Source organism: Phyllostomus hastatus, unplaced genomic scaffold (genome assembly GCF_019186645.2).
Source record: "Phyllostomus hastatus isolate PE091 unplaced genomic scaffold, TTU_PhHast_1.1 phas_contig_38, whole genome shotgun sequence".
Lineage (NCBI taxonomy): Eukaryota > Metazoa > Chordata > Mammalia > Chiroptera > Phyllostomidae > Phyllostomus > Phyllostomus hastatus.
In genome coordinates this window covers 20254863-20273934 of record NW_025333869.1, presented here as the reverse complement: position 1 = coordinate 20273934, position 19072 = coordinate 20254863, and the positions used below count along the sequence as shown (strand labels likewise).

Below are 19072 nucleotides of genomic sequence, written 5' to 3'. Positions count from 1 at the left end.
ACACAAGTACTATGCAGAAACTAAAATCCCTAAGAGAATAAAGTGTAACTGAAAAAGTGTGTTATCTGCAATGGGCCAGGAGGACCATTCTGAAGAAGTGACATAAAGCACCAAGCAAGGGAGCATGATGAAGAGAAGTAGGCAATGAGGGGATGTGGGGAAAAAGCCTCCTGGGGAGGAGAAACAGCAAGTGCAAGGGTCCTGAGGCTGGAAGGAACTTCAGGTATTTGAGAACCAGCAATAACAACTGTGATAATGATTGGGTTGGGGAACTAGGTGGGAACCAAATCAGAACACTTTGTTGGCCACAGCAAGGAGTCTGCAGCTTATTCCAAGCAGAATGGGAAACTTTGGTTGACTTTAAATAGCAAAGTGCCATAATCAGATGTGCTGGGCTTGAGGATGTGTTACCTACAGGTAAAGTGCTGATGAAGGCCTCATACTCTCTGTTGGGAATAAGACCAAATTGCTCATGCATGCCTCTGAGGTCATGGCCCTCCATATTGCTTTCAACAAACAGTCAGATTTCAAAGAACCACTTCCATGCAAGTGTATTGGGGCTCTTGGGTGATTTGCAGGCTTTCTGATTCCTGCCAGCAGACTCTAATGACCTGGGCTTTATGCTGATCACACAGTTTGCTGAAACACCAATCCAACTACAGCTGGAAAAATGCTCTTCTTAATTTACGTACCATAGAGCACGGCTAACACACACCTTTTATGGGACTGTTACTTCTGGAGCTTAAACTGTTTAAAATATCAAATGGCTTATGCAATATTTGTTGAACCAAGTTACTAAGATTAAGTAACCACTTTTTAAAGTAACTAGCAGCTAAATGCCAAAAACTCAAGAAGTGTGATCTTAACTTAGCAAGGATCATGAAGAGGCCAAGTTGCAGAGTCTACGAGCAATGACCACTCTGATTTGGAACTCTCGTAGTTCATGGGATCCAGGATCTTAATTGCTTTAACAACCTGGTCCTGCAGGTGAGACGGGAAGAAATAGTTCATAGTAATAATGAATAATGTCTTCCTAGCTACTTCAAAACTGTTAACCAACTGGATAGAAAAAGAAAGGAGCTTTCTAATGCAGGGAAAACGATAAAATCTATGTGGCCCATGCACATTCATAACCTAGCAGGGGGTACCAAGCAGATCTCTGAGTCCCCTTTCATGCCTTTCAAATCTCTATCTAAGATAATTCTATACTACTTTATAGATACCTCTTTCTAAGAAGCTGTTTGACCCAAGACATGCCTTTGCTCACTGGCCAAAGGGTTGAAGAAGAGAGGGACAGAGTGATATAAACAAAGTGATTATATACCAACAGTAGCACACCACAGATTTTCAGACTCAGGCCCTTCAAGACTGGCTACCCCTGCTCTTCTCAGGCAGATGCCAAACTGAGTTCCAAAGATGGGAAAGCAACTTGCTCAAGGTCATAGGGCCTTTCCATAGAAAAGCCAGAAGTGGAAATTAAGCAATTTGTTCAAGGTTAAACAAGGTTTCCATTTTTTACAGAAATGTCAAAAGTGGAAATCAAGTCTCAATGCAGTGCTGCACAGATGTTTCTCATAAAAGTGGAGGAAATGAGTGGTGGCCAGAAGCCCAATGTGCAGACAGGTTCTGTCTGGTCAGTACAGTGTTTTGTCCTTTTTTTTTAACTGGCATCAGATAACAATAGGTGATTTCATATAAAAACTAGTTTTCCAGATTTTTTGGACAGATCAGATATGGCCACACTGAAGCTAACAGAGATTGGGGCTTCAAAGCACTTGCCCCTTTAGATGAGACATGTGCTCTCCAATATGCCACAGTCCCCACCACTCCCTGTTGTCTCAGACCTCACTCTTCACTCTTTGTTGCTAATTGTCCCCTACAGGTATCGGTGTTTTTAATCTCTACTCTAAGAACATCATCTGGATGTTTGCAAAATATCAATCTTGAGTAATTTACTATTTACACTGGAAGCAGAACTATGTCTCTCCTTGTAATCAGTTTTTCATTAGATCCTGCCACAAAAAGTTGGCCATAGTTAGGGTACTAGGCTGAAGGCTGCAGCAGAGGTACAGCCCCTGTTGGGGATCCAGTGGGGAAAAGCAGATCTAGGTGAGTAAACAGGGGAGAGGGTGTGGTTTTGTGTGGTAATCCTTTATTTATTAATCTCTCTGCCCTCTAGACTGAGCTTCTTCCATTGCATGGAAGAAGCTTCCTCATGCTTTCTCTCCCTGGCATTTTGCAAAGTGTAAAGCATAAGCTTTAAATAAATACTGATTAAATAAATGTATGAAAGAATGGGGAACAAAACCTCAGAAGTTGCTGGAATAATACAGAAGAGATAAAGTGGTAAACTGGGAATATCTAGTTTAGACAGAGAAGGCTTAGAAGTACGTATAGAATCATGAAACAAATGCTTCTTGTCTTGTTCTATAAAAGCACACAGATTGGGCAGGGTAGGAAGGGTGTAGAAGGAGATAATAGCAGTGATGTGCTCTGGGAATTTAATTTTTGCCTTCAATCCACTATGCCACAATGTAAGCACAAATCTAAGATACAGACATTAATTTCTCCTTGGGACCCTCTACAAATCTTGTTACAAGAAGCATGCCCCCAAGAATGTGCCTTCAGATTGCCCAAAATTGATGTCCTGAGATTAAACATTTACTTGCATCATTCAACAACTTTTTTTTTTGTAAAGCAAAATGGGCTTTGCTCATCCAGTCCTTATAGTCATTCTCTGGCTTGACTCGGGCTACTGCATTTAAATGTATACAGGGCTGGGTGGCAGGAGAAAGAATGCCTAGGGTGAGACAAGGTGTAAGAAATAAGCAAGAAATTTTACAATGTGATAAACAGAATGAAATCAGTCATACATTACCAAGAATTTAATTCTTGGTTTCTAAGATAAAATGTCCCAATATGCCCAATGCAGGAAGTTGTCGCTGGCTGGAAAAATAATTACAGGGGAATAGAAATGACTTTTTTTTTTCCCCCAGGAAAAAAAAAATGCCACTGTCACAAAAACGTCTTAAACCAGCAATCTGCAATAAAACTGTTGTAATAACAAGTTAGATTGCTTTCTTGATAATTATTAAGTAGAGGTCTACTCAATTTGACAATGACATTATACAAGGCCTTTTTTTTTATGACCAGCATCATCTGTTAACTATAGTGGTTTCAACCCAGATGTTCCTGAGCAAAGGCTCTTAAGAATTAGAGTCCAACTGTTTCTACCTACCCAGAGGGACATAAATTATTCTTGCCATTAAATCAGCTCCCTTGACTAGAAAGATTGCTTGCTAGTATGAATTAAGCATAGAAACCTGTCATAGAGTATGCACCTTCTAATGTGCTCAGAAGAATATGCAAATACATGGCTTGGGGCCAGAAGTGAGTTGGGTGAAGCCCAAAGACACAGTTCTCAGTGTGCCCTCCAAACCCATTCCGCCCAAAGTGCCAGCTCCTCCTCAGTTATTCAGAGGGACCCTGGGAATGCCAGGTTGACATGTGTACTCAGAGTAGATGTGGATGTCAATACTCGGCATTGGGAAACCAGATCTTCGAGATCCAGGGGCTAGAATGACCAAGATTCGTATTTATGAGCTTTGATTTAAAATTATAGGCTCTCAAAATGGAAACAGCTAGTTAAAAAAAAATTGAAACAGCAGGATTTGTAAGACTCAGCATTAAGAAAATGGAAGTGATTTGTGACTTTGAAATACTCACGAGTTATTATTCAGATTCCATTTCCCAACAGCTTTGACAGGGGTGGAGTAAGGAGGCTTTAGAACAGTCAACCCTCAAACCAGCACATGCTCACTGTCTCTCCACTAGCATACCTGGGACACTTAAATGTAAATATAATTACATCTTTGACATGAACAATTAGCCTTTGTCTAAAAGGTGAATACATGAATTTTAGAAAGCTTTGCTATTATTGTTAATCAAAAACAAAATATAAACTGTATGTTTGCTGTGAGTACCAGCATCAAGGCAATCCTGTGGCAACCATCCCATTTCCAACGGGACTGCTCCCCTGACCCTGCCTGCAGAGAATCCTTGACCTGCCACTGCCTCTGTACCCTTTGCCGGTTTATTCACTAGCATGCACAGGGGTCAGTGCTCGCCTCCTGGGCCCCTATAGTAGAAAAACTCATAAATAGTGTATTCCTATCTATGTTCATATATGTTTAGTCCAGATAATTAAATGAATAGGGCCAGTTCTTTGAGGAAAAATAATTTTGAAAGCTGAGACTTGAGCCTTTCCATAAATTCTCATAAAATGTTCATTTCTGCAGTTCGGCTAAACAAATCTATCAAGAAACAATCAGGTCTGCCAGTTTCTTTCTGCTCCATGTTCAAATTTGGATGTCTGTCTCAAAAGGCTAATGATGTCACAGAGCTCAAGTTAAACTAGCTGTAGTTTTCATTGGGCAGGAGACCCAGCTTTCTCTAGGCAGACTTCAATTTTAAGTTTCCTCAAGTAGCCTCAATGGAAAGATCTACCCACACAAAATGACACAGGAAAATAGCGTGATTTTCTGAATGCTTAGGACCCTGAAGGCAGGTGGGTGAGGAAATGAAGAATCCTCCCCAGCCCCCAAACTGTCTTAAACCAGCAAAGAAGCATCCATGCTAGGGCTTGAGGGCAGAACTCCTGCCCATTAGCACTGCAAAGATCTGTCACAGTTCCCCAAGTTGCCCAGGCATTAAATTCTCCACATCAAATCTGAATTTTAACTGCTCCACCAGCTGCAGTGGTACAGAGAGGGACACACTATATTTTAAATACATCTTTTGTCCTAATCCCCTCTGAGCTGTAAAATCTGATATAATTGAGGTTTTATATTTTGTAAGTAATGAATAACTAATAGGCTCAATGTGAGGGAACATGGTGTTCTTGGGGCTGAACCTGTGAACCCCTGGCTCCCTCTGGCCCCTCCTTCCTTTCCCACCTCCCTCCTCTCCTCTGGGCCTTTCCAGGTAGGAAATACCTGGAAGCAGGGGGTCTGTATCCTCATATTTGCTAGTTCTCATGATAAAAACATTATCGCTGATTCCCTCTGAAAATATCACATGTCAAAAGACACCTTCTTTGTTTCCTCCTGCCATCTAAAGTGGAGACCAATTTGCTCTCATTGAAAGTCTCTAAGAGACTGGGGTGTTGAGAGTCTGAGTGGTTCTGTGTGGCTCCTGATTCCCTGCCACTTAGCAACCTCTCTTCCCTCTTTATTCTCTCTCTGAATCCAACCTCCTTATAAGGCACACATCAAGTGCCATCTCTTCCAGGAAGAGTCTCCTGGTCACCCCCAGCCTACTGGAAGCTGTTTCTCTGTAACTCTCAGCATCTGTCCTCCACTGTGTATATCCATCAAACAAACACTTATCAACAGGTGCTCTCCTCTCCCAGACAATGGGGATTATCTTCCTTAGCCAGATTGCAAACTCTCAGAAGGCAGCTGCTGAAGGGAAACAGAATCTTTTACTTGACACTTGTAAGTATTGTTATTAATCTTTTACTGTGCATATATGTTATCAAAGCTAATTGCAGGTTCCTCTAGAGATGACACCATGCCTGGCACACCGGCACTAACATCCCACACTCATGAACTATCTACTCAACTGACTGACTGGTAACTGTTGGCAGAATTTTCTAAAAGGTAAAAGTAACTATAACCTGAAATGCCACAGTGGATTTCTTTCTTCCCATGTGCTTACATCATATTTATGGGGCAGGATGGAGCAGTGGGAGGACGCAGAGAGGTAGAAGAGAGGGATAGGACATTATCTTGCTCTGAGAGATAAGTAATGTCATTCCTATTTCAGAGATAAAGAGGCTGGGGGTAAGTACCAAGTTTGAGGCCGGATATTCAGAAATCAAATACTTTGTCCCAAATCACATAGCCAGCAAGTGGCCAATCTGGAGGTATGACCGCTGGCCTTTGAGACTCCACAGCTCACACTCCAAGACATCACACAGCATCCTAGTATGTAAACTGCTCAAGAGCAACACACTTCAGTGGGAAGCATAGCCACCCCTTGCTTCCTGCAGGCTTGGTGCTGGCTGTCTGCACCCTCCAGAGTCATCTACTGAGGGAGGTGGGGAGTCCAGGGGGTCAAGGGAGCAGGTGGTTTTCTGGTGCTCAGAGAACCATGGATGGCACCTTCTCCTTCAGATCCCAATGCTCCTTTGCCTTGATCTTACTGCCACACAGGCCCAGGGGCACACTAGCTATACAAAACCAAGGAGAAGTGCTCAGGAGTTGCTGGCCCTTAAAAGGAACACCCATCCCCAGGAGCATCCCAGGGAAGGTGAGGACATGCCCACTAGGACCTCCAACAAGGCCAACAGGTGGCATTGAGTGTTGTACCCTGAACTTCCTTGTTTCCTCTAGACTTCTCCACATTTAGTATTTGTCTGTTCTTCCCAGCCTGAAGCTGCTTTTATGATCCCCAGTGGAAACATAACCAAGAATATTAATGGGTTCCTCACCCCATGTCTTTTTCTTATACTGATCTGGATTAGGTGTGGGGAGTAGGGAGAGCAGTCAGTGGTTTGCCTGGTGTGGTAGACAACTTCCTGTGTCTCTGGACATTGCAGAATACCCTATGTGGAGAAGGAATGATGACAAGGAAACTCACACAGAGGCCCAAATCTTAGTTTGCAAAATGTGGCCAACCTACGCATCTATGATTTGGCTAAAATCAGAGAGAAACATATTCCAGTGTATGAGTCCAAAGGGAGAAATAAGACAGGTTATTCCAGTCTATGGTATAGAAGGGTGGGGTCCATGAGGGTTCTCAGTCTTCAAACTTTGGATCACAATCACGTGACAAGTTTGTAAAAAATGCAAATTTGGGGCCTTACCCCAGATATTAAAATCTAAAGATGTAACCTAGAAACCTCTCTGTTTAATAAGCTCCCCAGGCGATTGTTAATTAGCCAGCCTTCATCGAGCAGTGACTCCAAGCTGCTCCCAGTCGCACAAGAGCCAGCGTCGGAATGCTGGTTCTGTAACTTGTCTGCTGGGCGGCTGGGGAAGAGGCCCCAAGCTCTGTGTCCCCATTGGTAAACCAGGGATAGTGACACTAATCTAAATATCACAGAATTGTTATAATAAAATAATAAAACGTAAACAAAATCTTTAGAAATGATATTGCATTTTATCTAAATTAGCTACTATTTTTGGAACAAAGCTGATCCTTCCAGCAAGAAATGTAGGGAAGCCAGAAAGTTGACCCAAAGAAATCAAAGTACATAGCTGGCTGGCACCTCACTAGGACAAGAGAGAGCATCTCTCTACTTGAATTTTTTTTAAAAACTTGCACCGGGTTGGGGGTGGGGAGCGTCTCCTGCCTCTCTTCCTCCCCCATTCTGTTCTCTTGGGAAAAGACCTTAGATTTCACCAATCTGTCCTGCCCTCTTGTCTTCACAGAATGATTCTCTCAGCTTCTAAGATAACACCAAACTCTCCTGTGCTGTGACCCCACCCTGCAGAGGGGCTTTCTGTCAGCCTAGGGGAAGAGCAAACTTCTTTTATGCTTTAAGATGTTACGTGCTGCATACTGTTTTAATGCAGTGCATAATTATAGAAACTGCTCTGAAAATCTGTATATTTTATCTGTGTTTTATTATACCCAGAATATTCCCCAATTCTTTTTTGTCTACATGAAGCAGCTTAAAATATATTTTGGCATCCTTTATGTCACTCTGAAATTAAATAGCCGATTCTTACTGTAATGAAAATACTTATGTGCCAGCCCAGTGATATACAACACTACACTCTAATTACGGCTGTGCTTTAATTAACCTGAATTGAAGAGTGTTATCATTAAACTGCTGGTAACTTTGAATTATGGCTTTTCTTTAATTTAAAGTAGAAAACACAGATAATTAAGCCTCCAGATAATCAAATGCTTGAGGAGAGCTTCAATGTTTTGGGATGTTCCTAAATCTCATTAAATGTCCTTTCTTTATTGATTATTTCTACCTCTGCTGTATCATTGTGTTAAACGAATAATAGCACTAAGTTGCACCCATTCTCATTCACATCAGAAGGTTGTTTTGTTTTATTGCATGCCGGAAGCTGTACTGAACCAATACTAAATTCTGACAACAAGGTGTGTCTGAGGGATCTGGTCCCTCAGACACACTGGACATGTTCTGGACATGTTCTGAACTTGAAAATCAACCAAAGGAAATATTTACAGCAGTCACTAGTGACCAGCTCTTGAGCTGGCTCTGTAGGGCAGTGGATCATCACATTAACCCATGTGCTGGAGTTGGCAAGCTCACATGTCCCCAGGGCTAGGCCTGGGCTGGACGTGCTGCTCTGGCCTGGTTTGAGGGAGAGGAATGCTACACTAAGCCCTTCCTCACAGGAAACTGGAGCCAGTTAGCATTCACCAGAAATGCAAGTACTGTGTTGGCTCCTCAGATTTTCAGGAGAGGCCAGAAATCCATTCTTTTTGTGAAATACCTCCATTCTGAAATACTGGCAACTAACTTTTAAGAAATGAAATACCGTGGAGGGCAAATTCGTGAGTTAAATTTACCCTGTGGTAAATTTGCTCAATTGCGACTTTAAGGGACAGCAACCCTAACCTTACAGGCTAACACTCTTATGCATTGATTTGGTTCCCAGGAGCAGCAAAGGAGCAGCGGGAAAGCAGGCTTCCAGGAGAGCACCCATGACAGACACAAACCGTGGTCAAGGCAGGGGAAATTAACAACCAAGGGAGGTGGCCTCACATACTCCCTGCTAATGCCTCCAACACCATAGGAGCCCTTGGGGCTCTGCTGGGTGCCCTCACCACCCCTTCATTAGGTACAGGAGACCACAGTCGCCTTTTTATAGAATCAGCTTTTTAATATAAGTCCTGAATTCTCCCAAGCTTTCTATCCTAGGCGGGCCAAGCTCCAAGGTGGAGAAAATCCCCAGGGGCAGCCTCTGTTCTAGGACCCAGTGCCTCTGAATAGTTAACTTCTTTCTTGGCAGAAGGAGAAATAGCTTTCAGAGACAGGAACACATGGGAGTTACAATAGGGCATCCATTTTCAGAAAATAACTTCTTCCGAATCAATTACCTATTCACTTTTCCAGTCCATTTAGCATTTAAACTTTCACTTAGAGACAGAGTGAGAAATTTCAGTAAACAGCCAAACCATTTTGTATCACTCAGGGTCTGGACCCAGGGACAGGCTGAGTGCACCTGCTGTGTTCACTGGCAGGCATCTCCAGGTAAACCCCAAGTTACCAGGCACTCTGTCCCCTCTCCACAGTGCACAGAACAGAAAACTGTGATTGAGGGGAACCCAAGAGCCCCCAGGATCATCCTTCTTAGACATTCCTTTGAATGTCTAAGTTTGGTTCAGTTTCTAGGCAGGTAGATAATACAAGGGAACAGCTTTTCTTCCCCAGTGGCTTCCCAGATTCTCCTGCTTCTTCCCAGTTGGTATCAGTGAGACTGAGTTTCTCAAATCCTTTGCTAAGGTGTCAATGGGTCAAGCTGAATGTTTCAGCATTCCAAGGGAGTTTGTGTTTTCATAGAGAACAAAGCCCCTCTTTGACTTAAACCAACATCAGAGATTCTAAGTGGGGAAGCTGAGGCATTGCCCTGGTGGAAGTTTCTCAGGGTCCAGGACACCTGACAATCCTGATGTCATACCCTTAGGTGATCACCTATTCTACCTTGAGGGTCCATGGCCAAATGGGGCTGCCCTTGCTCAAATCCACCCTGCTAAGCCAGTGTCAGAAGAAGCTGAGTCTTCTTATTGCTACAACATCACAGTTGTCCATGTCAGGGACTTTTCCAAGGTCTCCTTCTGGTTCATGTGGTTCTACATTTCCTCAGCAAATCATGAATGCACTTTGAACAGTGGCTTCTCTGATAACTTCATGATATGACTTAATTGAAAGAGAAATTAAAATTCCTTTCATCAAGGGGCTAGTGAGATTTGCTAGTAAAATCAGAAAGACATGGGTTCACAGCTCCCTTCATAAATGCATCAGCATCACAGGAGCATAATTGAAGATATGCAGCTAAAGTGAGTTCTTGGTTTAGTACAAATGATGGATCCATACCTGAGATTGTCAGGTCTGGAGGAAAAGTAGGGCCAGCAGAAACCCCCAAGGCAGAGACCATGCCAGAACCCACCTTGAGTTCATCACACAAGGCTGAGCATACAGGGCACAGTCTGTAGCTCTCAAGTGTCCCGACTGTGCTGGGCAGAGGTGAGGGGTCTCTCCTGTGAGGGGCACATTAAATATCCCTGACAGCCAAGGACCGTATGGTTGGTGGTCACTTACTCACAAACAGTAGGGAAAGACAGACCCACGAAGGCACTGGAGAGATATTCTGTGTACATTTCATTTGAGACTCCTTCCAAGTAGTATTTCTGCCATGTGTCTTCCTCAATCTAAAGGAGAAGAACAAGAAGAGGGTTTAAGATAATGACAGTAAGCTATGAAAGGAAAACTTGAGTTCTACCACCTTGCAAACAAATGAATGCACTGGCTATGTGATGGTGACCTTCTCCAGCAACCAGGAACACAAGCATATCATCCACTTGAAGCTTTCCCCAACCCTAAATTCACAGGCTAGAAGTATGACCCCTCTAAAGCACCACTTCTTTTTTCTTAAGCATCACCTGAGGATGTGTTCATTGACTTGAAAGAGGAGGGAGCAAGAGAAAGAAATATTGATGAGAGAAACAAGAACATCAATCTGTTGTCCCACCCCAATACACAACCGCCACCAGGGATCAAACCCACAACTCTTTGGTGTGTGGGACAGCATCCCAACCAGCTGAGCCACCCAACCAGGGCTACTTCTTTTTAAACCCGTATGACTTCCAAGCATGTGGGGGAATGGACACTCACTGCAATATTGGTAAGCAGGTAAATTGATGCAGATTTTTTAGAGCAATTTTATAATTGTTAGAAAAACTTATAGAAATCCATACTCTTACACAATTCCACTTTTAAGTACTGACAGCAAAGAAACAAGTAGACAAGTACCATATTTTTTTGGAGTATAAGACGCATCCCTCACCAAATTTGGGAGGGAAGGGGGTACATCTTATAGTCCAAATGTAGTTTACCTGGCTCATTGGGGGTGGGGGGGCTATGTTATTTATGTTGTTAAATATTTTACCACATTTTTTGCTTCAATTTTTTTTCCTATTTTCCTCCTCCAAAACCTAGGTGTGTCTTATGGCCCAGTACATCTTATAGTCCTAAAAATATGGGTATGTAAAGACATATGTATAAGAACATCCTTTCTATTCATGAAAAATTGAGGGGAAAAGCACAGCTTATACATTTATACAATGGAATACAAGTAAGCAATTAAAAACTATGATGAAAATATATATTAATATAGAAATTATGTAAAAAAGCATATTACTAAAGTGTATATAGTCTGATCCTATTTTATTAAATACCCTATAATTATCTGAATGTTTGTAAAACCATGGAAAAATCTAGAAAGCTTTATAGCAAAACACTAACAGGTGTTATGTCTGAGATGTAAAATGACACTTTTTCTATATAGATTTCTCTATTGTCTGAAGGCTTTTACAAAGAAAATATATATTTTCTGTCTAGAAGGTACCTGGCCATGTAATGTGAAAAACAGACATTTATTGAAGAAGATACAAGAAACATTATACAAAGGGCAATGATACCTCAGTCCCTTTCAAAGTAGGCACCTTGGTACTTCATACCCTTCTCCCAATCACCATCAGCTGCCCGGTGATATTTTTCTGAATCTCATCAATGGTCTAAAATCTCTTCCCATTCAAAGGTGATTTTAGTTTTGGGAAAAGGCAGAAGTCTCATGGTGCCAAATCTGGGATGAAGCGGGGCTGAGCCACCTGGGTGACTTGATGTTTCACCAAAATCTGCATGAGATGACACATGAGTGGTTGTGTTGTCATGATGAAGCTGCCAATCACCAGTTGCCCATAGCTGCAGGTTTCTGAATCATTCGAATAGTTTCCACAGAAGAATGTTGAAGCTTAACACAAAATTGGATGCAGATTTGTTGCTCTACTCACTCAGTCATTTTGAATGCAATGCCCACACAGTACACATGCTCACTCAACAGCATCTACCACCCCAATGATGAATACAGTGAAGTCATCATTGTTCATGCATGTGCATTCCAGTCCACTCTCCTTGGCTGCCAGGTTACATCAATGTTGTGCAAAACGTTCTTGTTATAACAATGGCTGGACTTTTTCCAGAGAGTCCTCATATTACAATGAAACAGTACACCTATTTCTACTTTAAAAAAAGATTTTTCCAACCCCATCTTGAATATCACAATAAGTAAAATGTAGTTCCAGAGTGGCCTTACCTCAATTTTCATTAAAATGTAAGGTTTTTCCCTAATTAATCAAGTTCAACTGATTTTCCCAACAATCTTCTTCATGCTAGGAATTTCTGAAAAGGTTTTTACCTTGGAATCAATCTTTATTTTTTAATTTTTTATTGTTGTTCAATTAAAGTTGTCCCCATTTTCTCCCATAACTCCCCCCTGTCCTCCCATCCCCTCTCCCACATTCAATCCTCCCCCTCCATTGTCTTTGTCCATGGGTCCTTTATGCTTTTTCTTTGACCCAACCCTTCCCCTTCTTTCCCTTGTTATTCTCCTTCCCCCTCCCCACTAGTCACTGTCAGTTGGTTCTTTATTTCCTTGTCTCTGGTTCAATTTTCAAAAAGAAAATAGCATCAATCTTTAAAAATTATAAAGTGAGTAACAACAAGAATGACTAGCCCATCTGGGAGCTTGGGCACTTCACTGATTCCCATGGCAGGCTGGCCAGCCTGTGTAGTCCTCGGATATCTGTGAGCTCTGCCTCAGATGCATTTCCACCTGAGGTCTGATAAGGGGGAAGGATGAAAGGGAGCTTCCTAGCCAACAGGAAGAGGGTCTTAAATTTCTGGTGCTGATGTTGAATTAAAAGGCATCTTGCCTATGACCCAACAGTAATTTGGCAGGGGAATTACAATCCTTGAAATTGAAAGAGACTTGAAAACAGTGGGAAATGCACATCCACTCTCTACTTGGTGACACTCTAAAATACAAAAACCAAAAATAATTTAGAAATAAATTGAATACTCCCTGGTTCTATGCTGTTTGTCTTCTTTGTGCTCAAACTAGGTGATTAGATTATGTTGGCTAACCTCATTAACTTGGGCTGCTTCTAACCTGCTCGCACACATTCCACATTAGCTATGCAATGCTGCTGGGTATGGGTTGTTTATCTACAAATTGGTCTTCCCCAGAGTGGGGTCTTTTAAAAAAGGCACTCAAACATTTCTACTGCTAAATGGTATGATTCGAAAAATTAACCACAATGTGTTCAGCCTAAGCATGAACTTCTTCATTTCCTCACATCATAAAAATTTCAACTTTTCTTTTTCCAAATAAAAGACATGCTGGACTCTATAAGCAAAGGTCATTAATTCCAACTAATATGATGAAAGCCTAGTCTGCATTAATAAATAATTTGAAATATTGAATATTTGGGCACTATATTATCATAATTTGTTTTATTGGTAAATAGGATACTACATGAGGGATCACTAATTATAAGTCCTCATAGTAAAGCCTTATGAACAAATTGTATTCTTGAAGTGTAAGATTTCAGCCTATTCTTTGAGCAGAGATATTCATTTTACAATGTGATCCTGATATTGCTAATTTAAATATTACACTTGATTTTCAAAAACAATGAAAATACTAACCTTTATTTCAATACTTTTTTACTATTGGTGGTATTTCTCAATTAATGTGGCTTTAAAATGACTCTCTTAGTTATGGTCAGTGTTTTCATGCCTCTATGTCCTAATAGGATTACTCTTTAGACCAAATTTTATTGTAAGTTAATCACTAAACTTTTTAAATAGATTCTTTATAGAATAACTGTATTATCTGTTTTTGTTTTGAACTTAGCAAAAACTGTTTTTGCTGATTTATTCATTCAGTAAATACTTATTGAGCATATTGTGTCACTTAGGACCTGTTCTAGTTACTTATCAAATCCTACTTGAACAGGTATTTATTTCCCCATATTTTTCTCTTTGCTGGAAAAAAGCATCAGATATATCTGGTTATGATTTATCTGACCAGATACATCTGACTTTTACTGATTTTTTCCCACATTTCTTTTCCTGCAAGTTTGCCTGTGTGGCTGATTTGAAATGCTTGAGAATCAAAAGTCAAATGCTGGAAAAAAAAAATGTATTGAACTTTCCTGGAAAGCAAAATGCCTCTTCCACATATATATGCAGACGCTCAGACTGTGTCTACAACGCTAAATGTGGTAGCATTGAAAAGACTGTAGAAATGCTGAGGAGTTTAAATTCGCTGTCATAACCCTTTAAGATGTCCACATCTTTAACATTGTTTCCATAAAGATAAGTCAACATGTTTTTCAGTTTCTGATAAATGTTCCACACACACAAAAGAAACCACAAAAAAATACTTAATTAAAAATGATAAGATGGTAAATTTTATGTTCTGTATACTCATCGCAATTAAATTTAATTTAAAAACATATGTACAACATAAGAGCGTAAGAATCAGTAATTGATTTTCTGGCAGAGATGCTTTAATCCTGGGCAAGAATGACAAGTTGTGACAGAACCAGGACAGCACCAGGCCAGTCACATCAGCAGGGTCAGGGAGCGAGCATCCAGCCTGATGGCACGGCAGTGTGTCACAGCTCAGGCAACAGGACCTCAGTCTTCAGCCAGAAGTATGGGTTTGTTTAAATGGTAACTTCTCATGCAGGCTTCCCTTTCTGTCTCAAGCATGGTATCTTTGACTCATTTTGGAAAAGCAAAATCAAAAGTGCACATTCCTTTTACCTTTGTCAGTAGTGATGAAATGCATTCTTAGAAAAGGAAAAATTAAGTGTAAAAACAGGCACAGAGAGGTTAAGGAACCCACTGAAGGTCACAAAGCCAATGAGTGGTACAAACAAGATTCAGAGTTCATGTTCTTAATCACCTACCGATTACTTTTTACTAAAGATGACAGGGTAAACATACAGAAGTGGTGATGATAAAATTTGGGGGGTGGGGACAGGAAAGGTTTGCTGTGTATAAGAATCTAAGGGTGAAATATCAGATCAGAAGATCCTCAGAGGCTCAAAACCCTCAACCCTGGGTCATGGGCATGACCCAGGGAGAGGTCGGGAGGAGTAACACTCCCTTTGAGTCAAGCTGAAAGAGACTTCAGGCCTCCTCTCAGAGCAGAACGGCATCATTTCTATTCTATAAAATGGAACCATCTCAGCCTACAGCTTCTTTCCTAAAATAGTACACACTGTTCTCCACATTTGTGTTGTCAATGTATTTTTAACTGCAATGTGAATACACACTTCCCAGCAGAAAAAATGAAGGAATGGGACCAAAACGACTTAGGGAAAGGTGCCAAAATTAATTTGCCAGCCATTCAGCAATCAGTCAAAGGCAAAGCATTTCCTGAGGCAGCAATTTCTCCTTTGACTGTCACATCAAACTCCAGCTGCTTCAGAAAAGCGCCTCACAAAGATGCACAGGTGATGTGCATCAACTGCTCACAGAATCCTCGGGGAGAAAAAGGAATTGCGCCACTGGGCCAGCTCATCTACTCTTCTCATGGGCTTATTTACTCCCCTTCATTATCTAATTTTTCACACAGTCTAGTTCAAGCCCCCAAGTAAATGCTGTATACCACTCTATGGGCCAGTGGCTCCATCATCAAAGGTACCTTCCAATTGGAACCATCAGCCTTGGCTCTGGGGGAAGTAACACCCTCTTGATTCCAATTCTGCATGTGTTACTAATGACTGGTTGGTAATGACACCTTTTATATTTTATGCTTTCTCTGATTAGAGTGAAACTATGTTTCCCTAATGCTAACAGCCCAGTGAATGTGAAAAACCAACCATCCTGGCTGGGCTATGTTATAGCCGGCATGGTTTCTGTTCCCAGCAGTGAGTCAGAATAATCGTGTTGATTGCAGCCAAATAATTTTGCAAAAGTCTATCCTTACCTTCGGAGTCATGTAAATAATTTCGAAGATTATCGTGTACCAATCCTTATTTCATTGAAAACAAGTACACTGTTTTAATCCAAATATATGTTATATTGTGCACATCAAAAATAATGAACTGGAAGGAAATTATAAAAACCAGTGACCATTATTTTAATAGCTGCAATAAGAAGAGGTGAGTCATAACATACACACTAGCATTGCCCAAAATAGGGAGTAGGAGACTAGTCTAATAACAGGTCATTTTTACAGTTATAATTTTTTTAAAATAATCTATCTGAATTCTCAATTAATATTCTTCCTCTAAATCATTCACAGTTTTAAATCATAAAAGTACTTAATGAGAATTCATTAGCCACTTGTGAATGAAATTTGTACATATAAATCATACAATACATTGGTCACTGCTCTTTACAATCAGACAGTCTAAAACACTGCAGTGACATGAACTGGCCAAACTATCTCTGATCCCATAGAACCATATTTATTCTTTTTTTTTTAAAGATTTTATTTATTTATTTTTTAGAGAGGGGAAGGGAGGGAGAGAAACATCCATGTGTGGTTGCCTCTTATGCACCCTCCACTGGAGATCTGGCCTGAAACTCAGGCATGTGCCCTGCTTGGGAATCGAACCAGTGACCTTTTGCTTCACAGTCTGGCACTCAATCCACTGAGCCACACCAGCCAGGGCAGAACCATATTTATTCTTACAAAAAAAGAGAGCCCGCAGAATGTGTCAGGCCCTGGACAATAATTACAAACCTGGAATCAACACCCATGGGCTCTAGGCTGGTGCGTGTGCAGGCTAGTGACTAAACTGAGTGGGGTCACTTGTGCCCACCCTTCAACTGCACGCTCTGTCACTGGGGAACACCCAAGCTCATGTTGCACTTAAGAATCCCTTGCTGGAGAGAACGAAGTTAGGACAACTGAGTGTTGAGAAGACTTTATCATCGGGCTCCCTGGGTTCTCTTCTCCTTTGTTTCCTTCTAAGTTCCCATGTTAACAATCATGCCCCAGTTTTTATTCATGGGCATGTGGCTATCTCCTTCTTTCTCCCTTCCTAGCCTCAACATTCTTCAGTATGATCACAGACCCTAAAATCAACTCACAGAATTATAGAACAGAATGCCTGAATATTGCTAGCTTAGGTCCTCACAGGGAGAATGCCTCACTCCACAGCCTCCTGGGGTGGGGGAAATGGGTGAAACAGTTGAAACCAAAGGCAAGATGTAGAAGAGATGGGGAACGGATGGTACTTTGCACCTTTTCAGAATATAATTCTTTCTTGTGCCAAATTGCCCATCAATGCTGTACTTCTAGGATGTGGACTCAGGTCGGCTACCCTTCTGAGAGCAGCACTGCACTTCAGGGACCCCATAACCATTTGGCATTCCACAATCACAGCCTATTTCAGACTGCACTATCCAGTGAGGATAGGATGAAAGGATCTCCACTTTTTCCAAAGGCTTCAAGACAATGTCAATTTTTAAAAAATTATTTGGAATTTGATGGAATGTCAGATAACTGGTTGCTTCAGCACTGAATGGATAAATAAACAACTCTAGAGATAAATTTCAAGGTGGACTTGAGCCAAATCTCTTATTTCCAGACTAGCGGCTGCAGACTATCAAACAAGATTTCTTCCATCAGACAGTATGAAAAAAAAAAAAATCAGTCCTGGCTGGTGGATTGAGTGCTGGCCTGCAAACCAAAATATTGCCAGTTCGACTCCCAGTCTGCGCACATGCCTTGGTTTTGAGCCAGATCCCTAGTTGGGGGTGTGAGAGAGGCAGCCAATGTTTCTCTCTCACATAGATGTTTCTCTCCCTTTCTCTCTCTTTTCCCCTCTCTCTAAAAATAAATAAATAAAATACTTTTAAAAATCAGCCTACATGAGGTATTTAGAGAGAAATTAACAGACCACACCATGAAAGCATCAGAGTATACGGCATTTTCCCACTGTGTTACCCCAGCCCAGATTAAGTCTGAAGACAGAGTGTCAGAGGGACTGGGGAAAAGGTGTGTTAGCAGAAAGAGAGACGTGAAGACTTTTAAAAAGAATTATTTATAAATCATTTAAGGAAGTGTTACCTATGTGGCAGGAAATTGGTGCTTTTTTTCAATTTTTTTTTCAAATAGATGGTTTTTCTACTCTTTCCTTATTTTTTTCTCCAGTGTAGCAAAGGTGTTTATGCTTAAGAGATGTCAGTCCTTTTCAAAGATTGGCCTGTTTACTATCTATTCAAATAGGACTTTGGTTTTGCAATCTTGCTAATAGTTAAGAACATTTTTATTTACGTTTCAAATAATAAGGTTCTTAAAATATCCCTAGAATAATTCTAATCAGGGCAGAATGGGCATGAAGTGCCCAATGTTCTCGAGCCAGCTGCCGAGCAATCCTCACGAGGGCAGCTTGGCCCCCAGCATACAGACTTTCCAGAACAGAGCTTCTCAACCCATTTGAGGTGAGAGCCCAGAGTTTCAGTTTCATTTCTAATATCCACTCTTTTGCCAACTCAAACTTCAGCAAACTCTAACAGAAATGATGAATTCCAAAACAGGAAGAAAAGAGAAAGAAATGAAAAGACGAGAATGTGCAAAGTACATGAGATTCAACAGATATAAAATGAACCTGTCAATTGCTTTAAAAATTTCAAAACACTTACTCCCCTTCTCTTACTTCTCTCTTGGTGGATGGGCAGCACATGGGCCGCCAGACACGGCTGTGGCCTGCTCCTGTGGTTGCGTCGCTCACTCTCTGTCTCACAAACCTTCCTTTCACATTACCCCGCAAGTGTCAATAAAGTAGAGTCACTCTCAAATAAGATTCTTCAAAGTAAGATCAATGGAAGTTACTAAGAAGCATCACCTTGAACCTCTAGGGTCTCCTCCATTAAATTGGAGGCCATTTTAAAGGCAGAAAATTTTGTCTGAATCCCTAGTACCTGGAACAGTGCACAGATCGTAGTAGTAACTCAATAATATCTGATGAATGGGGGAAACAAATTTGGAAAGCA

At 41.1% G+C, this 19072-nt stretch overlaps 1 protein-coding gene across 33 annotated transcripts in view; it reads right to left on the bottom strand.

The window, feature by feature from the left end:
- The window catches only part of KCNMA1 (potassium calcium-activated channel subfamily M alpha 1), a 739251-nt gene that overhangs the window by 153822 nt on the left and 566357 nt on the right, over positions 1-19072 (bottom strand). For all 33 annotated transcript variants that reach the window (XM_045841891.1, XM_045841892.1, XM_045841893.1 and 30 more), the window contains exon 15: positions 10310-10419. In XM_045841891.1, the coding sequence (XP_045697847.1) occupies positions 10310-10419 (110 nt within the window). The remainder of the gene's footprint in view (positions 1-10309; positions 10420-19072) is intronic.